Source organism: Filicampus tigris, chromosome 3, assembly GCF_054856515.1.
Source record: "Filicampus tigris isolate MCC_2025a chromosome 3, RoL_Ftig_1.0, whole genome shotgun sequence".
Taxonomy (NCBI): Eukaryota; Metazoa; Chordata; class Actinopteri; order Syngnathiformes; family Syngnathidae; genus Filicampus; species Filicampus tigris.
The window spans coordinates 21246620-21271594 of record NC_141219.1 but is presented as its reverse complement, the minus strand read 5'-3'; the positions used below and the strand labels follow the sequence as shown (position 1 = coordinate 21271594).

Here is a 24975-nt window from a genome sequence, read left to right as displayed (position 1 = left end):
AACTACCCTTGCCCATATATGCAAATAAGAGTAGCGATTGGCCAAGTAGAATAGAGCAGAATAGATGAAATTAATTTTTTCCCCTGCGTCACCGATGGTGTAGTGGTATACTCGCCTGAGTTGTGTGCGGGCAGCGTAGGATCGGTTCCCGCTCATGGGCGGTGTCTGTGTGTGCGCCCTGCGACTGGCTGGCGACCAGTTCAGGGCGTAGTCAGCCTTTCGCCCTTAGTCAGCTGGGATAAGCTCCAGCGTCTCCGTGCGACCCTGTTCAAGACAAGCGGTGTGGATGATGACACATGATACAATTTCCCTTGTTTGTTTACACACAGTTAATACGCAGCCTCTTTATGAACGGTGTTGTAAAAATGGGCTGGGGAAAACACTGCAGAAGACTTGAAAAGCTTGAACATGGACATATCACAAAACAACATGAAATATTCAAACACGTACTCCCTGGCACCACTTGTCTACTCAAATTCGAAGACGTGCGGAAAACCATTTTGAAATTTTAGATGTAGTTAAAACATCTCATACTACATTTTTATAAATGTTAATCCAGTTGCTGTTTTTTTTTTCTTCTACCATTCACAATTGTTGTTTGTTGTTTTTTTTCTACCACTCACAATTGTTGTAGCATAATAACAATTGAACAATTGCGTGTCAATTTGATGGAAGATGGCCAATCATGTGTTAGAAAATAAAAACGTGTGCTTGAAAATCCTACAACTTTTCAGATTATACCTTTACCACCCCAGAACCAACCATATTTGTACTAGGTCTTGTGATTTTTACTTTGAAGGATTTAGAGCAAGTCATTTTTTATGCGATAGTACAGTATTTCTTTACTAAATACAAGTACTACAATGTGCCATTGAAATTCTTAGCTGTGACAATACTTAGTTTATTTGTCTGGTGAATCGACTATATAATCAGACCTGCAGTGTACATATTGTGTAGATGAATTGTATTTGCACATTTACTCTACATTCTATATATATATATATATATATATATATATATATATATATATATATATATATATATATATATATATATATATATACACACACACTGTGTATATATATCATTATTTATGTATTTCTGATATATATTTATAAAGGTTTACTATACATTATATGTCGTATTGCTGTAATTTGATTTTAATTGTATTCATCATGCTCATTTTATTTTTAACATTTTGTATAAGTCATTGTCGGTCCTATACATTTTTCATAAAGGTTTATCCTCAATAGGTGTAATGTGTTATGTCACTAGGGGGCAGTGAAAGAACTTTCAGAAGCAATAATAGGATAATCTCTCAAACATCTAACCTGCAGTTATTGTCCCCAGTTTGCCAAGCTTGCGCTGATGTAACAGTGATTAAAAAAAAGGCTTATGCTGGACACAGTGACTCACAACTGCTAACCAATACAGACAGACCATAAACATGAATCTAAATGAGCATTTTAATCGCACACACTTGTTATGCCAGAAATGATTTGCAGGTCAGAGGGGGAACAGAAAGGATGTGGAGGAGGGCCATGAGACAATAGTGCAGGTGTGCAGCCCACAAAAAAAACGGATGGGTAGGGAGAATTAGATACAGAGGAACATGATGAATATGGATGCAGAGAAGTACAAAGGCACATTACAGCCACAATGAAAAGAAAAAAAATATCACGAGATTAAAGTTTACATTTTAACAGAAAGCGGGACGGCTCATTTCTTTCAGGCTTCATTGTTTAATTAAATGGGGGACATATAATTGATTATTCATAATAATTATTATTATTACTATTAATATTATTATTATTATTAAATTGTATTTTATTGGACGATTCACACATACTTTCTCAACAACCACGTCGATGTCATTTGACCAAGGCATGTGCGATTGCGAAAACGGTATAAATGGCTTGAACCATGATTCTAGTCTTCTTTTTCCTCTTTCTTGAAGAGGTGATGTGTCACTCACAAAGAAGACGTTATGTTGGGTAAATCATTTGGGAGACGAAACGCTGGCTGTAAATGGATTCAAAAATAGACGTGATGGAAATTCAGACATAGTTCATATGATGATGGAGGGGATGGCTAATTAATTGACTTTTCTGTTGCTTGGATTAATATTATAGATGTGCTTTATTGATGGTGGATTGGATAACATGTTGTAGCGCTTACGTTAGCTAGTTGGCTAGCCATTAGATTTTACAAAATTATTAAAAGACAACCCAACTAAACATCTATGTTGGGTTGGAAAATGGCTTCCAAAACCCATTGATGGATGCTTGGTTATATACAAACTATAATCTATATGAAAGCTATTGACATGTGCAATTGATTTTTGCAGTTTTTCACTGACAGGGTTGCCACAGCTCGGGCTCTCATTTCGAACACCACATTTGACCCCTCTGTACACGTTCCTTGTCCCATAGTGTTAGATCACTTTCAGGTGGTTTCCGGGACATTTTTGGAGAATATGGTTTGCCAAATTAAAAGTCATGCGGCTCTCCTTTTGACTCTGTTCCTCCTCACTTCTTTAAGGAGGTTCTTCCGAGTACTGCGTTGGTGAATCCGTTTTGGCCATTATCAACAACTGTCAGTCTTCTGGTGTAGTGCTCCAACATTTTAAGTTGGTTAGTAAGGTATAGCAAGTAAGGTAGTGCAACCCCTGCATAAGAAACCTGGCCTTGCCGGTTGCCGCTTAGTCTTCAGCACTTCGAGCAGCGCCTGGTCCGCAGACCTGAGGCTCCGGGAAGGTGAGTAGGAGTGGAGGAGCTCGGAGAGGTACGCTGGGGCCAGGCCATTTAAAGACTTGTAAACAAATAGAAGCATGTTAAAATGAACCCTAAACTGCACTAGGATCCAGTTTAGGGAGGCCAGAATTGGGCTTATGTGCTCCGTCATCCGAGCTCCAGTTAGTAGGCGAGCAGCAGCATTTTGGACCAACTGGAGATGAAAGCGTATCATATTGATATTTACTGTTGTCTGCTGATGATCATTTATGTGAGAAATCATGAACTTTATCTGTGTTTCTACATCTATATTTGAAATATTATTCAGGGTATTTTTTGCAAATTTGTTATTTCAGAAGTTTGTATGAAACTGGTAGCCCTTCGCATTAATCATTCTCCAAGATGTGACTCTCTCTTTCAAAAAGGTTGATGACACCTGGTTTGGACTGTATTCCTGATGTATTTCTGAGGGGAGGGGGGGTTGGCGGTAGACTGCACTTTCTTTTTTTTTTTGGGGTATCTCATAAAGCCGTGGTTGAAAACTCAAAAGTTCCTCAAGTTAAATGCCAACACCACAAGATGTAGTCCAAAATCAGTGACAGCCAGAGCTCCAGATTGTTGCAGATTACTGGCAGGGTCCTTTCTCCTTCTATGTTTGTGAAATGTGTCACTTCTTTTTCAATGATCCAATTGCCTTGTGTGTGAATGACCTTTGGATTTTCAACAACACAAGTGAGTGGCTGTTTCACACACGAGCATACTTCGACCGTCACTTACTGCATAGAAGAAGCATGTGATACACAGTCGCAGCATGTGGTGGATTAATGCATTAATGCTTGGTAGCTGACTGGCTCCCACCACACCCCGCCACCCCCTTCCACATATTACTGCATCATGAGGAGATTACGGTCAGGGACAGGCCATGCCCAGGCGGGACCCTACCATCACACTCCAAATATAGGGGGGTGGTCTTCCATGTGGAATACACAGCTTGAAGTGTAGCATTTGTGATGAAATATCATACTTTTAAGTACAAAATAATTTCTGGCAAAAAAAAAAAAAGACTTCTACTTTTCCACTGGACTAAGCAAGCAGAGATATTTTCTGTCAATTGCTGGGGCATCTGATGAGGGGAGGGGAAAGAGGGGACAGCAGGTGGGCGGGTGGCAGGCTGGAGGGGGAAGTTGTGTGACTACAGATGTTGCTTGGCTAAATGTTTCGCTTTGAGCAGAAATATTTTCAGCTGAGTTTGCGAGAGTGCCTTAAGAGCGGCAATATACAAGCGAAACGGAATGAGAGGCAAACAAAGAAAGAAAACAGGCAAAAGGGAGAACGAGTGAAAAGCTGCTAATCATGGCTTTGGCTTGTCTCGGGATTGGTTGTGCCCCTGTGCCATCTAACGGTAGGGATCAAACTGAGTTATTCAATCATTTGTATGATTATATAATTTGTAAGCTTTATGCAATCTGAGTTCTTGGGGTCGATCGGCGTTTTGAAGAAAAAGAAGATACTCGATCACCGATTCGATCATAATTCAAATGATGATTCGTGATTCGAATATGGCATCAGTGGAATGAGGTGTTAAGTGGACAGAATGTAAAACAAAACCCTGGTTATCTATGAGGTGTATTTAATGAAATTCAATGTAGTAATTTTACTATTACAGCTTTACGCTTACGTACCGTCTGGGTCAAATTAAACCCGTTTTGGAAGCGATGAAAAACACCCTCGAAGTAATTATTTCACCCTGAAATTTGATGACTTTTAACAATATGGCACATAATCCCCCCCCCCAAAAAATGTCATTCTTTTTTACAGCTATTACAAAATCTGTGCGCTCTGAGAGTGTTGCAGGTCAAATTTTACCCATATTTACTAAAAGGGATTTGAGAGTCACCAATTTATGTTAAATCAGGAAAAATGGTGTTAGTAACGTGAAGATATAAAACTATACATACCATTAATGTGTGTTTTCAAACTTTGTCTTTTCTCTGTATCATTGATTAAGTATTAATTATCAATTATAGTCAGCAAGGCTTTAAAGTGGAAGTCAACCCAAAAATATTTTTTCAAGTATACAGAATGTTGTATGTAAGCCCACTAGTTGAAACAAGGCATTCTGATAAATATTGTGTTTGTGGAATAAGAGTTAATCCACTCGTTTTTAGCCATCTCCGGGGTTGGCCGTTTTGTCACTTCTGTCAACTGAGAATGACATCGCAACTGCTCAGGGATCAGGTAATGACCAATCACGGCTCAGATGTTTTCTGAATCTGAGCCAAAATTGATCGTTATCTGAGCCCTGAGCAGTTGTGATGTGATGTGATGTTAAGCAGCAAAATGCACTCGTTTTTAGCCATCTCGGGGGGCAGCCATTTTGTCTTCTGTCGACTGAAAATGACATCACAACTGCTCACAACGACCAATCACGGCTGACCTGTTTTCTGAATCTGATTGGTCGTTGTGAGCAGTTGTGATGTCATTTTCAGTCGACAGAGGACAAAATGGCTGCCCCCGGATATGGCTAAAAACAAGTGGATTAACACTTATTTCACAAACGCATTATTTATCAGAATGTCTTCTTTCAACTAGCGGGCTTGCATAGAACATATTCTGGGGAAAGAAAAGTTTGCGTTGACTTCCGCTTTAAGTACATTTAAAAGACATCCGTAATTCCAAATGTGATATAGGAAATTACGAAGAGGATCTTCAGCTTTTGTTCTCCTCTCCACAACTGACCAACTGGTCCTTCCAGTAAACTTGTGACCACAACTGTAAATAAGAGCAGTCTATGACATGGTTTTGCACTTAGCGCTATAAAGTACTGCTTGACCCAAATACAAACTAATGCGTCCTCACGTAATGACTTCTATTCACCAACATCTTCACTTGTCTCAGTCCGGTTTGGACTATTGCCTTTCTGTTCGTGGAGTCTTTATTGGATGCTCCCACATCTTTGCCTTATACTGTGGCTGCGTTTTATTATTTGATTACTGATTATTACTGAACACTTACTCTCCGTTTGTCATGTCACTCTCTCTCTCCGTATAGGTTCAGCAAAACTCAATACAAGATTCTATTTAGGTGCCGATGACTCACAGGTCTATTTCTTGTCAGACGGCAGCAAAACTTGAAAGTGAAAGGCAATGCTGTTTTACGGATGTGAATAATTAGCCTAATGAAGATCAGAAGCAAGATATATATTTTATTTGACATTTTATGCTGCCAAAGGTTTGAAAATGAGCTTTGGAAATCGACCAACAACTTATACATCTATTGTGACATGAGGCAGAGTAATTGTGGGCATGTGTAATTGTGTGATGCAGAATATGCTAACTGGTGCTCCAATTTAATCATCACAGATGGCCCATGATGATCCAGTAATGCAGTCGTGTGCGCCTTTAGACAAAATGTTACACATGCACCGGGGGTGAAGTCAATGTTGGCTGCTGCAGTCTCACATCAACCTGACTGATTTGCTGCAGCGACAGACTCTCGGAACTGAAATGGGAGAAAACTGGATGCTTTATGACAACAGTCAGTCAGGTTTGATGTTTAAATGACAACCAACCAAAACACCTACTTTGCATATGAAGCTGAATTCAGGGCTTGGACCATCTGAATCTTTAGCGACAACAAGTGCAAATGTTTATATGGGTGCTCACGTTATGGATCGTTCTTGGGATTTTCAATAGAAATCGTATTTTTTAATGTCATGTATTTAAAAAGGTGTGTGCCTTGAGGCCCTATCCACATATCAAGTGAAATTAAACAAGTAAATATAGTAAAACATCGCTGTTTGCAGTTACTAGAAATACATGGATACGGAGATAGGTATACAGTAACTTATGTTAACCCAACCCGAGCTAAACTTAGTTCCTCCCCGACATACCTAGATATTAGTACAGACAAGATGTTTGACTTTAACATCCGTTCTTGTAATCAATTACTCCTTTCGCATTAGCCAGGGCTGTGACGTGATTCTGTGACACCTCAAGGTGTTATTGAAAAAACACAGAAATAATGATGAGTTTCCACAAATGAATTGATGATGAATTTTGCAAGGAATCACTGAGGAAAGGTTGCAGAGGGGGGAAAAAAACACAAATTTATGAATTTATGGAGAGCGAATCGCAAATAGGGAAGGGTAAATTGCACTGTATTACTGCTTTTTGCTGAAAATGTGTCTGTAAGCAAGCCGTTCTGCACTTCCACCCCGAAGTTACAACACAGCAGGGCTAGAATAACCACTCCCACACCGTCAATGACTTGGCACGAACATCCAGAGCAAAAGAACCACTTTGGCAAAAGCACGTCAAAGCTAAAAAGAACTGAAGCGCTGGCACAGATTAGCACGAGCTAACAGTATCGCCGCCATTAGCTGCTGAAATCATGTTTTCATCATCATGTTTTCAATCATCAATCATGTTTTCTTACAGTAATAAAGAGCTACAGTGGCATGCGGTGATATTCATGGCTTGTGAGGCACTATAGTCAGATTTGTAAATGTATGAGACAAACAAAGTTGCGTATTTGACAACAAATTAGCGGTCAGACGTTAAAAAGGTTGGGGGGTAAATCATATCAGTATTGTTTTTTTTACACAGATTTTTCACCATAAAGAGAGATTGTATTCACAATTATTCAGTGAAATGGCTACTCATTTAGGGGCATATTCTCATATTTTTCTCACTCTTATATTATGTCAATTCCTTATGCCCCTTTCTTGAGCACTTTCAAGGCGCGGCGATTCTCCCGTCTAGGCTTCTGACACACCCACCTAGGTCACCGGTAAAAACTCTTACAGCCACTGAAGAAGTGTGACCTATTGAATTCTGAGGATGCCTGCAAGCCGCAGCTTGTGGAGATTTCCCGAGACATGTGAACTCCATAGAGATCCATTTGGAATGTGTGTCACACTTTAAACGTGAACTTAACTTGCGTATGGATCCGGAAGTTATATACTGATTGTAGCCAGTGACGGACGCGGCTCATCTAACCGGCTACTTTGAAGAGCATGTAAATTTGCTCTCTTTATTTAACAAATACAATGAAAAATAATTTAATCAGAGGACTGTGCATGAGTGAATGTATATTTGGAGCTGTTCCATTAGTAGAACGCGGCTTGTCGCACACGCGGGCGCGTCACTTCTATGGATTTCACGACCAGCGACTGAGAGTTAATTGAATCAAAACGTGCAATATGAAGTTTCACCTTCCAGAGCCGCTATTCCTCATGCTGCATTCGAAGAAGGTGGGAAGTCGGATTCATCCCTCTCCGATTGTCACAGTTCTGACCTCAAACCATTCAAGGAGAATGTAAACAACAAAGATGGCTAAATCCGATAAAATGTTTGTGACCTCCACCAAACGTTCTTAATGATTTCCTTAATTTATATAAAAAAACGGAATATCAGGCTTCAGAAGTATCTCCGTCTAGATAGAGATTATTGCCAGTAAAGTAAAACTTCCTTGATCCGTCCTATTCCGAATGATTGCGTTAAGTCTTTTTAATGGGATGTTAATGCTCTTTCCACAGACACTACAGCAAGTGGAAGTTGGAGTAACTTTTTCAGCTCTGGTGCAGTCAAGGTCAAATCCTTTTGGGCCTAAACGATGTGAAACTGTCCGCAAATGTTGTCTTCATTCCCCACCGTTTATGATCAGTTTAATAACAGCAGCCTCAAGGCTCGCTAGTCAGGCGTAAAAGTAGAACGTCACCAACGTGAACTTGGGTGCTCTCGTGCGCCCCCTTCAGTGTGGCTGGCACAGCCACATTAAAAGAAGGCTGCCGACCATTTTCTGGAGGCGCACTTCTGTCTGCCTCCCCTTGAGCTTTATCGGCGGTTTTATGCACACAGCAACACTAAATATACACAAACTGTATATTAAATACATTAGCTTGACCATGGTTAACCAGAATTCCTATTAGCAGTCTCTGAAAACATACTGGGGACGTGACGAGAGACAGAACAGGCACTTGCCTCTGCTATTGTAGTGCAGTAATCTCACCAATAGCAGGTGCTGTTGCGCTGTGCTATTTCTGCTTTTCGTGGGTAATTGTGTCATGCATTAAATTGACAAGTGCTTGATGATGAAATGCTTCTTGTGATAATGGAATGGGATCTCTCTGTACACTTAAAATGACAACTCTCCGAAACAAATGCAGTGTTAAGTTGCTTGCTCTTAAGATGCTCACGGATATTCTTTGTTTCCCTTTGTCTCTCATTTTTCAGCCGTGTCAAACTTGGATATAGAGAGCAAGCTGTCAGTTCACTATCAGGCCCCATGGCACCAACAACACAACGTGTTCCATCCCTGCACCCGACCACCATGTCTGGAGGAACTGCACAAAAACGCTCAGCTCAGCCTCCGAGCCCTGCACAGAGGTGACAACTATCGTGGCCTGGAATTCCGTTCTTTTTGGATGCACATATTCATGCGTGCGGGTTTACGATTTTCAGACGAAAAACAGAACGAGCGGCCCACGAGTCGGGAGAGGAACAAGGTGGCTATTTCCATCTCAACGGTGCCCCCTATACCCACCTTCCCCTCACCACATTCCATCAGGCGGCAACAGAGAAGTCGGCTGGCGCGAGCGGTAAGCAGGACACAGCCACAGCGAGATCCTGAGGGGGAATGGGCAGGACATTGTTCACCTGGTAAACTTGTTCACCTACAGGGAATCCTGCCACGTCATGGATTTTTTAAGCAATCGTGTTTTTGATGTACAGTATTTGCACAGTATATAGAATGAAAGTCCGAATTTTGAGTCGCACGCCTTCAGTGTAGTTCCACATTGTGCCGCAAATGTCAGGCAGCACGGAGGTCTACTGGATGGATGATGCTACATACAACAAAGTCATTTAGAATAAGAACATAAGGCAGAGAATGTAAGTACTGTACGTGCCGGTCGCAGTTGGTGTTTCCTCAGGGCAGAAAGAATACACTAGGCGCCTTTTTGTATGTGGTAAATGGTGATGCTCCTTGTGTGTTAAAATAACAGTTGCTTGAAGGTTTTTATAAGTACTGTAAAATGAAATCTATGCTAATTTCTGTTGTCTACCGATGGCGTTTATTTGCTGACAGATGGCAGGATGTTGTAGATGTAACAGCATATCAAAAATGCACTTAAGATTTATGTTTGTGTGTGTACATACAGTATATATATATATATATATAGTATACAAGAGATCTTGTAAATGCAGGGGATGAACAGACATGGAGGTAAGTAGACAAGAAAGGAAAGATGAAAATGCTATGGCCACAGGTCAGATTTTGATTTTACATTTTGTACATCTATCAGACTATAATCAAACTGACCCAAAATCTTATTGTGGTCTTGGCATGCAGCAAGAAAGAGAAGAGCGAGAGCGAGAGTTAGACTATCAACCCAGGAAGGTAAAAAAATGGAATGAAAAGTTCACCTAAGTGTTTACACCAGGGGTCACCAACATGTTGACCGCGGGCACCAGGCAGCCCCTAAGGACCTCGTCAGTCATCAGTAACCTGCAGGCCTGCACTAAAAATAGCTCACTGGTGAAATGGTCATTTGAAAATGTGAACATTTGCAGAGATTTATAGAAATAAAGCGTTACATATTAACATTTTTCTCTTTACTGCTCTATCTTTCCATCATTCCGACCAGATCATTGCGGATAATTGCTGCGAGAACTCATAAACATGATCAATGTTTTCACATACATACATATTATTATTACTCTCCAATTCAAGGAAATTATAGCAAATTTTGATATTTCACAAGCGTGTATTAAACTGGCAGAGCTGGGCATTCGTCTATGCGTTAGTCTGTCTATGAGTTCCCGTCTATATTTCGGACGGACTTTACTGGTGGCTTGTCACACGCAGATGCCCCACTCCTGACATGCAGCCAAACAAAGAAAAATACAAAATAAAACAGTGTTGTATACCTCTCTGTCCCACAGATGCAATGACACGTGCTCCATTTTGTTTTTATTTCACCGATCACCACGCCTTGCGTGTGTCTGTTGTTTTTATTTGATCTTTTTTTCTTTATTTGGCGGCGTGTCTGTTTGCGCGGCGCCTGCGTCTGACGTGAAAATTATGTTCTCGATGCCCAATGGCTGTCGCCGGCAAGGGACAGACTGGGACCATGTGGGTCGGCCGGAAATACAGCCCATAAGTTACAGACGGGTAGACGATACCCAGCTCTGGAAACTGGTAGGCCTTTATTTATCAGTCCCCGAGAAGTAGCTCTTACTTTCAAAAAGGTTGGTGACCCTTGGTTTACGCCATCCCATCATACACTGTAAAATTTGTCATTCCATTTCATACTCACATTCATTCTTACCATGTATCGTGATTTTATTGGTAATGGAACTTGTTAAAGTTGCTCATCATAACTCCACCTCTTTTTGTTTGTTGAATAATCTTTTCAGTCATACACTAACCCCCTCTGTTATTTCCGTTTCGCTTCTTTAAGGAGAGGACAGTGAGGGAAACGGAAATCCAAACCATTCAGCGAAAAGTAAGAATGAGACGCGAGAACATGTTTCAGATCTTTGTCCACGCAAAGATATTCAAAGTACTGATGTGGTGAGCTTGTGTACTTGATATTGAGTAGTGTTATTATTGTGTTTTCTGCCACTGCAGGAGAGACCAGGGCGAGAAGCGGATGTACAGACGAAACAAAGAAAGGTAAGGAAGATTCGGAATAGATGCACTTCAAAGACTTCAACAATGAGGCATGGTTAGTCTCTGAAGGATAAAATAAAAGAATCTAAATGAGGATTTCGGTAATAATAAGGATGATAGTTATAAATGAAAATAGGACACTTAAGGACCTTGTATTATGATATAAGAAATTGTTTTGTTGAGCTGCTCCTAATGGAATAAAACTCTCATGAATTCATCCTTTTATTTGAGATTTTTCTTCATGACATCTTTTGTCCTTTCTTTTGTTGCACCATTTATTTTTAGTTTGAGTGCTTTTACTCACTTCATCCTATTGAGGGATGCGTCTTCATTCCGTGGCATAGAAAGGTATTGGACCTGTGTTGTGTGTTCAACTTCAGTGTGTCTGTCCATACTCACATTTGTTCTGCTATTACTTTGTTGGATTCATTCATTTACCGTAGAAACATTCCAGAATTGGAGGATCCACAATTGGACCCCATTACATTTGAAATAATACATGCACAAATACATGCACACGTGTAAATTACAGATGTCCTCAGACAAAATGTGAACTGCTTCATATTAATTTAACTACCTCGTAGACCACAAGATGGCTATTTTTCTCTAATTATGCGATTGTAAGCATGCCTACTTTCTTATTTTAATACTGCTTGTTGTGGTTGACTTTTACTTGAAGGCTACCTCACCGGGCGAGGGAGACGATGATGAGGTGTTAACAGGTCACAAAACAAAGACCTCAGCTCCTGCTGTCCCCTCCACCCAGGACAAAGAGACCAAATGGTCAAAGGAAAACGTGTCCAACTCTGATCAGAAGACAACTTCTGATGATTCCCGTACCGTCTCCTCCTGTATCATCCCCATCAATGTCACAGGTAAATATGAAAAAAAAATGTCAATTTTGATACGTTTTTGAAAAACCTAGGTCATTCTTTCACCCTGTAATTTGATGACTTTTCCTACCAGTACTTAAAAATGAAAAAAAAACATAATGACTTTTTTTCAGGAGTTGGATTTGATAGAGAGGCTAGTGCACGTTGCTCCCTTGTCCATTCCCAGTCGGTTCTTCAGAGAAGAAGAAAGTTGAGGAGGAGGAAGACCATCACTGGAATACCCAAACGAGTTCAACAGGACATGGGTATGTTGGGTCATATTGTTATTTATTTTCGCCTTATTTTCATACGTTTATTGATGGCTCAGATCTGGAGAAACATTATAATATTACACTTATCCATTGTTTCATGGTAAACAAATGAGATCCCATACATGAAATGTAAAACTTAAAGGGGACATATTGCGAAAAACTGACTTTATTTGCTTATATTATGAATAGATGTGTCTCTTCAGTGTCTGTTTAACCATCAAAATTGGTTGCTGGGGTGTGGGTGGGGGCATATTTCTGATTGCCCATGTGTCCACTGCATGCACCAAATGCACTAATCTGCACACAAGGCAAGTGATTTAGATTATCGTAAGGGTGGGGCTTAGTAATGACGTGCCAGTTTAAATTCAGGGTTCGACCCCTCTGCGCTCACGTGGCATACCCAGCAGTAGATGGGCACTCGTACATATTTTATTTTTACTTGCATAAGACAAGACACCACCCCATCCCCCGTAAACAGGGTGATATTCAGCAGGAATGCAAAAATGTGTTTTGTGTGAAAAAGTGATTTTCCTTTGAATATATGGCATCATTTCCCAAAATGTTTTTCCAAAATTAATTATTATAAATCTACCATCACTTGGTGTCTTAAAAATGCGATAGATGCAATAAACTTTGCTGCATTTTCTCTGAAAAGCTTTGCAAAGCATTTGACACATTTTCACGTAGTGGTCTGCATTTTATCATAATGGCGCTAATTAATTTTGATATATCTATGTAAACCGAGGAGCCGCTGTATAACAATTACATGCCAAAAGAAATAAACACTATACAAAACTAATAGTTTTAAGTCTCCGAGTTCCTGTGATGTAACCACTTCCACCCCCATACAAAAGCAAGAAAAGGCACCAAAAGATCTGAGCTATCTCCTGGTTCACCTTTGCTTTTATATTGGTTTATTTTTTCATGTGCATGTAGTCTTACAAATCAATGTACAATTTTAATGTACATTGTACTTTATTTCTGCATTTTTAAATGGGACTTTCAAAAAGGTTACCCTGTTATATTATGAAAAAAAAAGTTGTTTGTAACTCAAAAAAAAAAAAAAAAGCAAACCAGAGTATGCTAAAGCACATTATTACAGTCTTGTGGTTCATCATCGCTCCTTCATTCCATAATGAAAGTGACTTAAACATGACATTACTGAGACTCAGCATGCTATGTCATTTTACATTCAGACTCCGATGAATCACCAGTAGCAAGAGAGCGGACAGTAATTGTCCATGCCAATCCGCACCAACTCTCGCTGTGTCACGAAGACTTCTCAATTAGTGGTCGCCTTCACCACACTCGAGACTCTGGCTGCCAAACAGATGATTTCCTCATAGCATGTAAGTTCCTTTGAGTGTTTCCTCATGTCATTCCTTCCCATTTGTCCACCAGGTTGTTAAAAGAAATACCCGCTAACACAAACACGTTTTCCTAATAATTAATCATAGTTTTATAAAAAATATACTGTGAAAGGATAATTTCATGTCAACCTTTTACTATTGCTATATGTTTGAAAACAACCATCTGTTGGCCTCGCCAATATCAAACAACCACGCCCATTTTAAAGCACAGTGAACCCACGCTATTCACGGTGGTAGCAACGGCAAGCCCTGCTGCAAAAACAGTTGACGTCCCCCACCCCCAACACACACAAAGGGGACTTGTATTCCAGATAGAAGCCATAAGATGGCGGCAAAGCACTTCAAATGGAGATTGGTACTCCTATTCGATTTATTTACACACTGTGGTATGTAGCAACACAGACAAAGAATAATCAACAAAGCATCAACACCCTGAGTCTAGCATGAACACAGTCATGAACCAATGTTAGACAAACAACCGTATTCAGTAGTACAATTATTCAACACAAACAGACCACCTCCAAATGAGGCTCCTCAATTAATTACCTAGCATACTATAGCCTAAATCACACGCTAGCGGCTAGCACAAACTGATGTGATCTTACACATAGCCAAACAAATAGCACTTTACACAAACAGTGTAAGTCATTAAAGTCATCTTCTGGCATTTAATAAATATGGCAATAATAAATGTTGACAAAGTGGACTACGCCGGCAATTAGTAGCCGCATGGCAAGACAAGCAAAAAAATAGGCCTACTTTCAATTTCACTTTGTGCAAAAGGTGCATTCAAAGACCGCCAACAAAACATGAAAAAAAAACCATCAAATGAAGCGCAACAACAACATCAACATTCAACAAGATGGTGCCAAAGTAACACTTGTATTGCTTTGGCCTGAGCACAAAAAAGTGAGCTTTTCAGTGTGAATAAGGTTAAAAAAAATAATCTGCGAACAAGCACATTTGCAAATGCACAACCGCAAATATGCAGGGGTTCACTGTTGATCGAGCACTGTGAAATTCAATTGGTATTGTCAACAATCAAGTGATGTAATGAATGACTCCCTCTGTCTCCACTGTATATTCTGCAGGTACAGCTGCTCCTTCCAGGAGACGCATTCGAGCTCAACGAGGCCATCAGGGAATCCCAGCATCTCTTTCCCACTCAACAGGCAACATTTCTTCCCTTGGTGAACAGTCTGATTCTACATACACAAGTACCGCAACCCATACTGGACGTTTGCGATCTCGCAGCCTCCCACGAGAAGGTGGACGCCTGATGGATAGCGATGAGGACGACGATGACAACTATGATGATGACGATGACGAGGATGAAGAATTGTCACCATATGAAACAGAGGATTTTATTCCGCCTGGCCCGAGTCCGAGGCTGAAGATGATGATGATGAAGGATGAAGAGGAGAGCACTGATGACCAGGCAGCTCCTGAGCCACTACAACTAGGAAGCCTAAAACGGTTGCAACGATCTGGGGAAAGAGATCGAGTAGGAGGAAGCCCAGAACAATGCTGGATGGAGAGAGGCCGTTCTCGCTTGCCCCGCAAAGCTGACATGGGCAGCTGCGAGATCTCTTCAAGTTCCGATACATTTAGTAGCCCAATTCACTCTGTGTCGACAACAGGCGTGCTGAGTAGCCATGTGGACCATAAGGAAGACCATCAATCTTCCAGTGGAAATTGGAGTGGTTCCAGTTCTACCTGCCCATCCCAAACCTCTGAAACCATCCCCCCACCTTCTTCTCCACCACTTACAGGCTCGTCCCACTGTGACTCCGAGCTATCACTCAACACTGTACCCAATGCCATGGATGAGGGGTTTTCCCTGGATCCTTCGTATCATTCCGAACTGCGACCTCAAGGACCAGGCCACAGGTCAAGCTCATTCACATCCTCAGCAACAGACCAGCTGGATGATGCAGGAGTCAGTACAGCCAGTGAGGGGGAATGGGCATATCCTCCAGACCAGGACCAGCTTGACCCAGACCAATACCATGACCAGACCCAAAACGTATGTCAAACCCAGGAGTATAGCTCCAAACAAGCTCTAGAAGACCAAACATGTTTCAGTGAAAAGACCAACAGCACTGACAAAGACACTGGCTCTCACTGCTCATCTGACGCAGAGGGTTTGTACACATCTGAGCAATTTGGGAATAGTAATAAAAGTTACGGACACTACATATATAACTATGCAGACCAGGGGACTGATTGTGATCAATCCAACATAGTGGCAACACATCCCATTTCCTATGGAGTTTACTCCTCAGCCTCATCTGACTTCAAAACAGGCACTATGACGCTTGGAAGGCCCTGTCGTCCACTGAGGAAACCCAAACTAAAACCTCCTCCACCTATGCGAACGTCCTCCCTGAAAGAGGCCAATAGTAGTGTTGACGTAGGAACAGACACACAAGCAGATCAAGACCAACCAAAGATGGTTAGTGAACATGACCTTACATTGTCTTCCACAGATATTAAGTTGGAACTGGAACTTGGAGGCATTCCAGAACCCTTAGAGACATCTTGTCTTGTGGCAGAGCCTATGGGAACGTGGGTAATGGGACTGGGAGAAAGTGTGGACATAGTGGAACCTATGTCGTTTAGCTCAGCGGACACACACTCGTTTAAGGATGAAGGAGCTGTGCAATCTGACTATGCAGACCTTTGGCTTCACAATACAGAGTTGAAGTCCAACAATTGTGAGTACAAATCCCTGTCTAACTCAAGCACAGCGACAGGCACAACTGTTATGGATTGTATCAAGTCACCGGACAGCTCGTCCTCCTCCACTGACACACAATCCCAGACTCTTTCCCAGTCTTCGGAGACAAGAGCTGCTAGTCCACCCCACCCGCCTGGAGACTTCAAACTTGGGTCACCCGAGAAATTGGCTGGTCTGGCGTCACCATCCAGTGGTTATTCAAGTCAATCAGAGACACCAACTTCTACTTTGCCCTCAACTTCAGCAGCATTCTTCCCAGGCCCGCTGTCCCCTTCCAGTGGCAAAAGAAAGCCCAAAGTGCCAGAGAGAAAGTCTTCTCTTTCGTCCTTGCAACACCTCCCGAGAGATGGAACTTCTATTGCCTCTGCTTACAAGAGAGACCCAGACTTCCCACCGCCACCTTCTCAGCTTGATCTTAATATTCTTCATGGTGGCTATGTGAGACATACACTCTCACACAGGACACAACACCTGCACACGCTTCACCACAGCAAACACAGAGTAACAAATGTTATTCCCACTGGAACAAAGATGTTGGTCCCTGAGACATTAAATAGCAACCCTCCACCGTGTGCAAACGCTGCTGCTTTGATTCCAAGCTCTAATATGCTGGCCATAACGCCATCAATTCTACGTTCAGTGCAGCTTCACACTGTCAACAAATCTAGTAATATTGTGACCAGCTCAGATCTAGAATCCACAAGTGGTGCAGCAACTGTGCCCAAACCTAAATGTCTCTCTAGTGGTGCAACTCTAGCCCCGCCCCCAATCAACACTAGGCCGCTCCCGCCTCGTAGACCGCCCCCCAGACCTCCAACTCAGGACCACACCTCCTCCCCTGATCACTCTCAACCACCTCCCCCTGGACGTCACCCCGATGGGCCTCCTTCTTACGAAAGCCTACTACTCAGACAAGATCGATATGGGCCTGGAACCTTCTGGTCGATGACAGCTTTCAGGACTCGGATAGACCCATTTTCAGAACTCTCTGATGACAGTTCGCCTTTGCATCGGCCAGTGCCACGTGCTCCTCACCCTTCGCCAGTGGATCTACACACGCATATCCGCTCACACACAGAGTTTAGAGGGCTCACACATTCAGCTCGCGCACACCCAGAGTTTCGGATCTTGGGGGAGCGTTCTTTTTCCCAAGATGATGATGATGATGATGAAGATGAGGAAGAAGAAGAACAAGTAAAAGAATCACAGAGGTCCACATGTCACAGGGTGGGCATGCGAATAGATCACCCTCCCCCGCCAGCCTATGAGTTTGCTGGAGGATCCCACCTGGACTCAGGGCCCTGGACCAGTCCAGTCAAAGTGCCTGGTACCACATTCGAGACATCGCATCCTTACCTAATCAGCGATGCCAGGAGGACAAGACAAGTGGTGCAGGAAGACGAGGAAGAGACATCAGGTGCTACCAGAAGTGCCCATCACCTGCTGCCACATGAGAATAAAGATGACTCAACCACTCCTGACACAGAAGACTATTTCAGTAAAGGTATGCTAATGTACATTTGAATGTAAATTATATGACATAGATCATGTGTGATGTTAGGGCTAAAACGAGTCCTTGAGGAACTCGGGTACCTCGATTCAAAAAACTTCTTGGGGCATTTTTTCTGCCTCGAGTGCCTGCTTATTTACATGTATACTGCCAAGAAGTACAGTAGTACTGTAGCCAAGCTAAGAACAGTAATCGCCCAAGCGCTAGCAAGCACTCAACTGCCCTATATACACTGGCGAGATGCGTCAAATTACTTTTCAATAGCAGTATATCTAAATGGCGCCGCACACTTTGATGCTGACAGCCTGACACAGTTGCCCTTCCTCATGATCACTTTTTAACAAACCAGGCTTACTCAAGTGTGTTGTTTTAATCGTCGAAATTGCTACTGTAGTTCTGACATCACTTCTGTCTCAAAGACCAAAATATATCCCCATGGGGCGAGATTTGTCTAAAATCTCACTGTTTCTCGAAAGAAAAATATTGTGCTCCTATGCGCAGTTTAAATTTAAGTATAAAATGTTGAATACCCAAACGTGAAAACCAGTTGGTCATTCATTACTTAGCGAATTTTTTTTGTCTTCAGTACTCATTAAAGTACTCAAAAAAATATCCAAATACCCAATTGTTTGATAGATTTTTCAGTAGTATATCCACATATTCGATAGCTGCAGCTCTATGTGATATAAATGTTTTCTGTTGCAGATTCTACACCCACTGACAACTCACTTTCCCCTTTGACGGATGACGCCAAAGTTGATGATGACATTACAACATCGCCCAACAAATCCAGAACAACAGAGGATCTGTTTGCCATGATACACAGGTTCTGGAAATTTACCACTGCTCTTATGGTTGAATTTAGTCTATTGAGAGAACCGGTCCATAAGCCACACATATGACACAAATTTGAAGAGTGTGCTGCCCCCTGTGGTGCACAAGCCTTAACCTGACGTGTCAACACTATATTGATCAGAGCTGTGTGTGCCAGGGCTGGTGAGCCCATTTGGGGAGGGTAGCTATGGATGTGTGTTAGCTTCCCTTCTGTGCTGTAGCTGGTGGTCTCCAAGCAGGTGTAAAAGATTGAGTTATACGTGTTATGTATGTATTTCAACAGTAAACACGATTTTTGTTAAAGGGAAGATAAAAGATGGAGAATATGGAGCTCCTTGGATCAACAAAATCCGCAAGTAGCGCCAAGTGACGGGTTAAAGCTGGAGGGAAATGTTGTGGTTTGTAATCTGAACTTCACGGTAGTTTCAATAATTTCCCTTCACGCCCTTTGAGCAACATGGTTCAGGTGGCAGAGGGGCCATCTCCCACCACAAAGGTTGTGGGTTTGATCCTGAGCCCTTGTGACCATGTTAGAGTGTCCTTGAGCATGACACTGATTCCCCAGTTGCTTCTGATGCTGTGTCATCAGTAGGTGAATAACAGGACAGTAGTACAGCACCTTGAGTACCTTCAAGGTAGAGAAGCGCAAAATACATCAAAGCCCGTTTGCCATTCTTGTAAATACATATAGTATGTCCATTTTTTATCAGTATTAGTATAATTTTTAATTGCTTTGTTCATTGTTAGTGTTACTTAAAGCAACATTCGGGTATTGATATGTACAGTATTCATCCAATTGTCTAAATCTTGATTCTGACTTTTTCCATTCAGATCCAAAAGAAAGGTCCTGGGCCGTAAAGATTCGGGAGACTTAAATGTGAAGTCTCGTCTCTGCCCCGCAGCACCGGTGAATCCGAACAGTGTCATCACCAATGCCATTATGCCACCACCCCCTCCACTCAACACCCCAGCCACCATAGCCACCGCTTCCGGGTCACAACGTGTCCCTGTTCCAATCTACCGCAGCGCCAAGAAATCCAATACATCCAATGAAGAGTTTAAACTCCTGTTGCTTAAGAAAGGCAGCAGATCTGATTCTAGTTACCGCATGTCAGCCACAGAAATTCTGAAGAGTCCTATCACTCCAAAGACCCACGGGGAATCCATTCTGGAAGGCCCCATTGGTCAAGCTGAAGAGACGCCCCCAGTACACCAGGAGCCACCACTTGCCAACTTGGACCCAATCCAGATACCAGGCCTCTTTCCCAGGGCCAATTCTGAGAGCTTCACCCCCAAAATACTGCCTATGACCGCTGCATCTCGACAGGGGCGTTCTCGGGTCCCACCAGTAGCCAACAGTAGTCGTTACAGTACTCGTAGCCGCCTCTATACCGCTCCCATGCAAGCCATTTCTGAAGGGGAGACAGAGAACTCAGATGGAAGTCCCCATGATGACAGATCTTCATAGAATTTGTTGACAAGATATTCTCTTTTTTAAAATGGCCCGCTTCCTACTTTTATAATATTGGGTGTCTCGTGATGCCTTTGGTCTAATGCACCCCAAAATGTGACTGTTGCTAAAATGTGCCCAGTATTAGGAATTGCAATGGAACTGTTGGGTTCCAGATGGTGTGAGAAACTGAATGACAAAGGGTCATTATTTAAAAAAAAAAAGGTTTACCTTAAAACTATATACAAAAGGAATTATAGCTCCCTCATGGTTAAAATATCTATTTTGACTTAAATGTCTTTTGTATACATTAAAAAGGAAAGAAGACAAGACATTTTGTGAAAGGACTGCATGTATAAGCACATGCAAGATTCACTGGTATTTGTACTTCCTGTCTTGTTTGGTGTGGGTGTGTGTGCTGTTGAGGAACTGCTTTCTTTTAACATTAAAAATCCATACAAAATATAATATTCTTCCAACTGTTGGTGCCCAAAGGAGTAAGCAGACTTTGCATAGGCGCATTCTAAATGTTCCTGCCAACAAGCAAGGTTTATCTTGTGCGTGGATTACAAAATGGTCCCAACACAGCACCAAGTTGTTATTTCCATCAGCAGAGCTGGGATGAGGAGCATAGCGTAAAAGACGACCACATATGTCTTCACAAAATTCATATCCTAAAATTTAATATGATGCATGTATTTTTGTAAAACTGTCTCCAAACATGATGCTGAAGTTTCATCATGTTGCATGATCCGAATGGAAACATCCCCCTCAGCTGTCTGTCAACATTTTTGTGGTTCTTATGGAAAACGATCCTGTGAAAAGTTTTAGTGACTGATTGATTTGTAATGCATTTCCGTTGATCCAAATTATTTTTTTTCTGGGACTTTAAGGAGCAAGGGGCCCATTACTACAGTAGAAGGGGTCAATTTGCGGAAGACTTTGGGACAATCGCAGTGGCCTTTCTTTGCTAGATTTGCTTGTGTTTAGTGTGACTCTTCATGGACCCTGGCCAGAATCACATTTTAAACAAACCTTAAAACCGTGTCGCGCTGTTCGAGCTTGAAGAAGAAAAGAAGCATTTTCAGGCGGTTTTAAACGCACCATCGAGTGCAAATGGTGAAAATGCTTTAGAGGGTCCTAAATCGGGTTGACCAGAGAGTCATTTGCAAAGCTTTCCAATAACCGACCTCTCTTTTGCACTTAATGATTCTTCAAGAATATTCAGAAGTTATATCTTATAATGAAATTCCATATGTATATTTGTATTAAATTTAAAGTCATATCTATATAAAACAACGAGAATACATTTTTAACAAGAGTGTAGCAAAGAAGAACAGGTCTCACTGACAACATGACATACAAAATCCGAACAATGAACACTGTTCTCTCCTAGTTGCCTATCCTTCATTTGCACTGACCCAGTAGCACGAGACAGGTGAGAGTTCACTGACTGGTGGGCGCCATCTTCCCTAACCCGACAAATATCATTCATGCCGAACACGCTCCACAAGTTTTAAAATCAATTCATTTATGGTTGGAGTCTTTGGACTCCCATTTAATACCAAGGTTACCTTCCTATTCCAATTATAGTACAGCAGTTCATTTAGAGATTCAACTAGAGTCAAAAGTCCAATTCTCAAAGTTTTTATACCAAGCATGACCAACATTAAGCTCCACTAGTAGGCCCAAGTGTTCATTAATAACGAGACGGGTTTTATAAAAATTTTATTATTGAAAGCTTGGCATGTTTCGGTATCAGATTCTGACAGTCTGTCCTTCAGCCAAAAATTCACAGTATCACAGTATTGCATATACAGCTCTAAAATGTATCATTTTGACATTTTTGAGGAAAAATCATTTACATTTCATTCTATTTTGTCTTAATGTAGAATATTTGGTCATTGTAAAGAGAAAAGAAAAATATTATTTTTTTGTTAATAAAAATCCAAATGTACGTTTACAATAGTACAAGTACTCTGTTTGCTGATAATGAGAGGCAAATTGTCTGCTCTCTTCTCCGCTTTCTGAAGGAACGTCCGAATGGAAGCGAGTTGATGTTAGCAATGCTCATAAGTCGTGTTATCTGCCTCTGTAGCAAGTCTATAGTATGTATTCACCAAACGGAGACATGCTAACTCTCGTGGCGAGCTGCAAACTTTAATTTCAAGAGTAAAATGAATTTGAGTGATAGATGGTGCTCTCGTAAACGTGATATCATATTGGAAGAACGTTTTGCATTTGCTTCCTCTACCAAGCCGAAAAATTCCCTAAATAGCCACATTTTTCATTAAGGGTAAAAGTTGTCGGGCTCATGCACTGACTGCTCGCACCAACAATGAGAGGGCGAGGGGTCGTGTCACTTTGCCTGCGCTGATGTGGGTTTGCGAACATGACATTTTAAAACCTTTACATATCTGTAATCCAAGCCATGCCTATTGTGAGCCATTGTAACAGTATGCACAGTTTGCACATTTGCATTGCACTTAAATATACAAAATAAAAAAAGATTAAATTAAAATGTATTGTGTTTTATGTATATACATAAAAGTAAAATTAAAATGTACCTAAAAAGATAAACAAACAATTCCTTAAGATCAAAGGCAAATATATTCAACTAATAGTTAAAGACAACTGAACTGGACTTGGGCAATGATTCTTTCACGTACCACTAGAGGGAGCTCACATACCATGACACAGTGAGTGTCACTGAACAGGAGTGTGACTCGAGGAAAAGGACCATCGGTGAACAGCTTGAACTCTCACCTGCCCTATCACAGCAAACATTAGTCACATTCAGAGACCGCACTTCAATAGGAACCATTCACTGTATTCTGTGAATACCTCAACAAACATTCTTTTACTGTAAATGCAAGATAGATAGATAGATAGATAGATAGATAGATAGATAGATAGATAGATAGATAGATAGATAGATAGATAGATAGATAGATAGATAGATAGATAGATAGATAGATAGATAGATAGAAAGATAGAAAGATAGATAGATAGATAGATAGGTAGCAGACAAACACATACTCAGCGAACCTGAACTACAGAACTGACACTGTGTCACTTGGAGTGAGTACAAAGCTGTGAATTGCGCATACGAATATTACATTCATACACCCACATGGCTTCATGGCACTTGTTCCTGACCTTTGTTTTATTTGTTGTGTTTTCTATCGCATGCAATAAGACACAAATGACAAAAAGAAAAAAAGGACACAACCATATGATTATTTTTAATCTGAGGGATGTCTCCAGATGAGAAAAGAATTTGTATTTTCTGTTATAATGTCAAGTTCAATAGTGTGTTCAATAGATGTACAAACTGTCTGGCTAATTCTGTTCTGTATAGTTGTGATCACAACAGGGGTTTATCTTGTACTGTATATCTTACTCACTGGACAATCATATGTTGAAGAGACTGAAAAGACAATTATATAGGAAAATCGGAACACTTGTGGTGCTGGGTCCTAGTCTTGCTTGAGCCGCAAAAGTTGACGTGAGAGATATTTTTACTTTCGATTGGAAAAGGACAGCTTGAAAAATAAAATAGTGACGGTAAAAGGCCCAAATGTGACTTGTAAAATAGTTGTTCTACTTTTGTTATTTTTAAAACTTGAATTCCCGTTTAATATTATAGACAATGGATGTGAATGGGTTATCTCTCTGCCACTTGAGGAATGCAATGTGAAAATTCGATTTTAAAACTTGGAAACAAACAAACAAAAAAACAAAAAAAAACGCTGAAAGTGTTGACGATTTGTTTGGTGTGTTTGTTTTTCCGTACTGTACCAGTCATTTATCCCGACGGCGTAGTGACACAATTTGTATTATTTTCGAATTCAGTGGATAAATGACTAAAAGTATTGGCTCAGTAAGACAATGTGTGGGGTTGACATTTTAACTCAATTTTAGCTCTTATTTATAAAACTATTCAACCTCAATTTACATGGGAGAACAAAATCAAAATCATGACTACTTTGCTCCAAGTGTTTTAATGTTTGCATACAATTTTGCTCTGTGATGTGACGGACACTGGACATTTTTTTCAAAGGTGTACAGTATGGAATAGCACTAAACAGAGTTTAAAAATTTCAAATATATGTGATAAATTACGCAAGTGTAACTGTCTATTTAAAAGAAGCTCCAAGTTTAAAGGTAGCTAGGACATAACAGATTTGAATCATTTTTGTATTTTTGTATAAACTTGTAAATACATTTTTAAAAGAAAACAATGTTGAAATTCTTTCTTTTGTAAAATAACCAAATAAAAGAATGAAAATAAATGACTTGTTCTGATTCTTTTCAATCGATTGTCCGGCTTTTTAGAGCAGTCATAGAAAAAATTCGGGGATGAAGAAGTTGAACATGGAAAAGGAAGAAATTGGAAGAAGAGAAGAACAGAACATCGACCATTTATAATATACACGGTCCTCACAAGGTCTCGAGTCTAACAGGGTACAGGGTATTAAAAACCCTTAACTCATGAAGTGCCAAGGACATATTTGTC

General features: G+C 40.9%; 1 protein-coding gene across 5 annotated transcripts in view; it reads left to right on the top strand.

Moving 5' to 3' along the window:
* Positions 1 to 24724, top strand: part of nhsb (Nance-Horan syndrome b (congenital cataracts and dental anomalies)) — a 63593-nt gene extending 38869 nt beyond the window's left edge. The window contains exons 1-13 of one of the 5 annotated variants that reach the window (XM_086026041.1): positions 3935 to 4134; positions 8969 to 9121; positions 9197 to 9333; positions 10086 to 10133; positions 11197 to 11241; positions 11367 to 11411; positions 11694 to 11756; positions 12088 to 12283; positions 12415 to 12546; positions 13749 to 13901; positions 15014 to 18166; positions 18878 to 18998; positions 19838 to 24724. In XM_086026041.1, coding sequence (XP_085882167.1) covers positions 4086 to 4134; positions 8969 to 9121; positions 9197 to 9333; positions 10086 to 10133; positions 11197 to 11241; positions 11367 to 11411; positions 11694 to 11756; positions 12088 to 12283; positions 12415 to 12546; positions 13749 to 13901; positions 15014 to 18166; positions 18878 to 18998; positions 19838 to 20474 — 4932 coding nt within the window. In that variant the 5' untranslated portion in view covers positions 3935 to 4085 and the 3' untranslated portion in view covers positions 20475 to 24724. Of the gene's footprint in view, positions 1 to 3934; positions 4135 to 8968; positions 9122 to 9196; positions 9334 to 10085; positions 10134 to 11196; positions 11242 to 11366; positions 11412 to 11693; positions 11757 to 12087; positions 12284 to 12414; positions 12547 to 13748; positions 13902 to 15013; positions 18167 to 18877; positions 18999 to 19837 lie in introns of those variants that run through there. The other 4 variants (XM_086026036.1, XM_086026038.1, XM_086026039.1 and 1 more) reach the window with 4 other exon arrangements.
* The last annotated feature ends 251 nt before the right edge of the window (positions 24725 to 24975 follow it).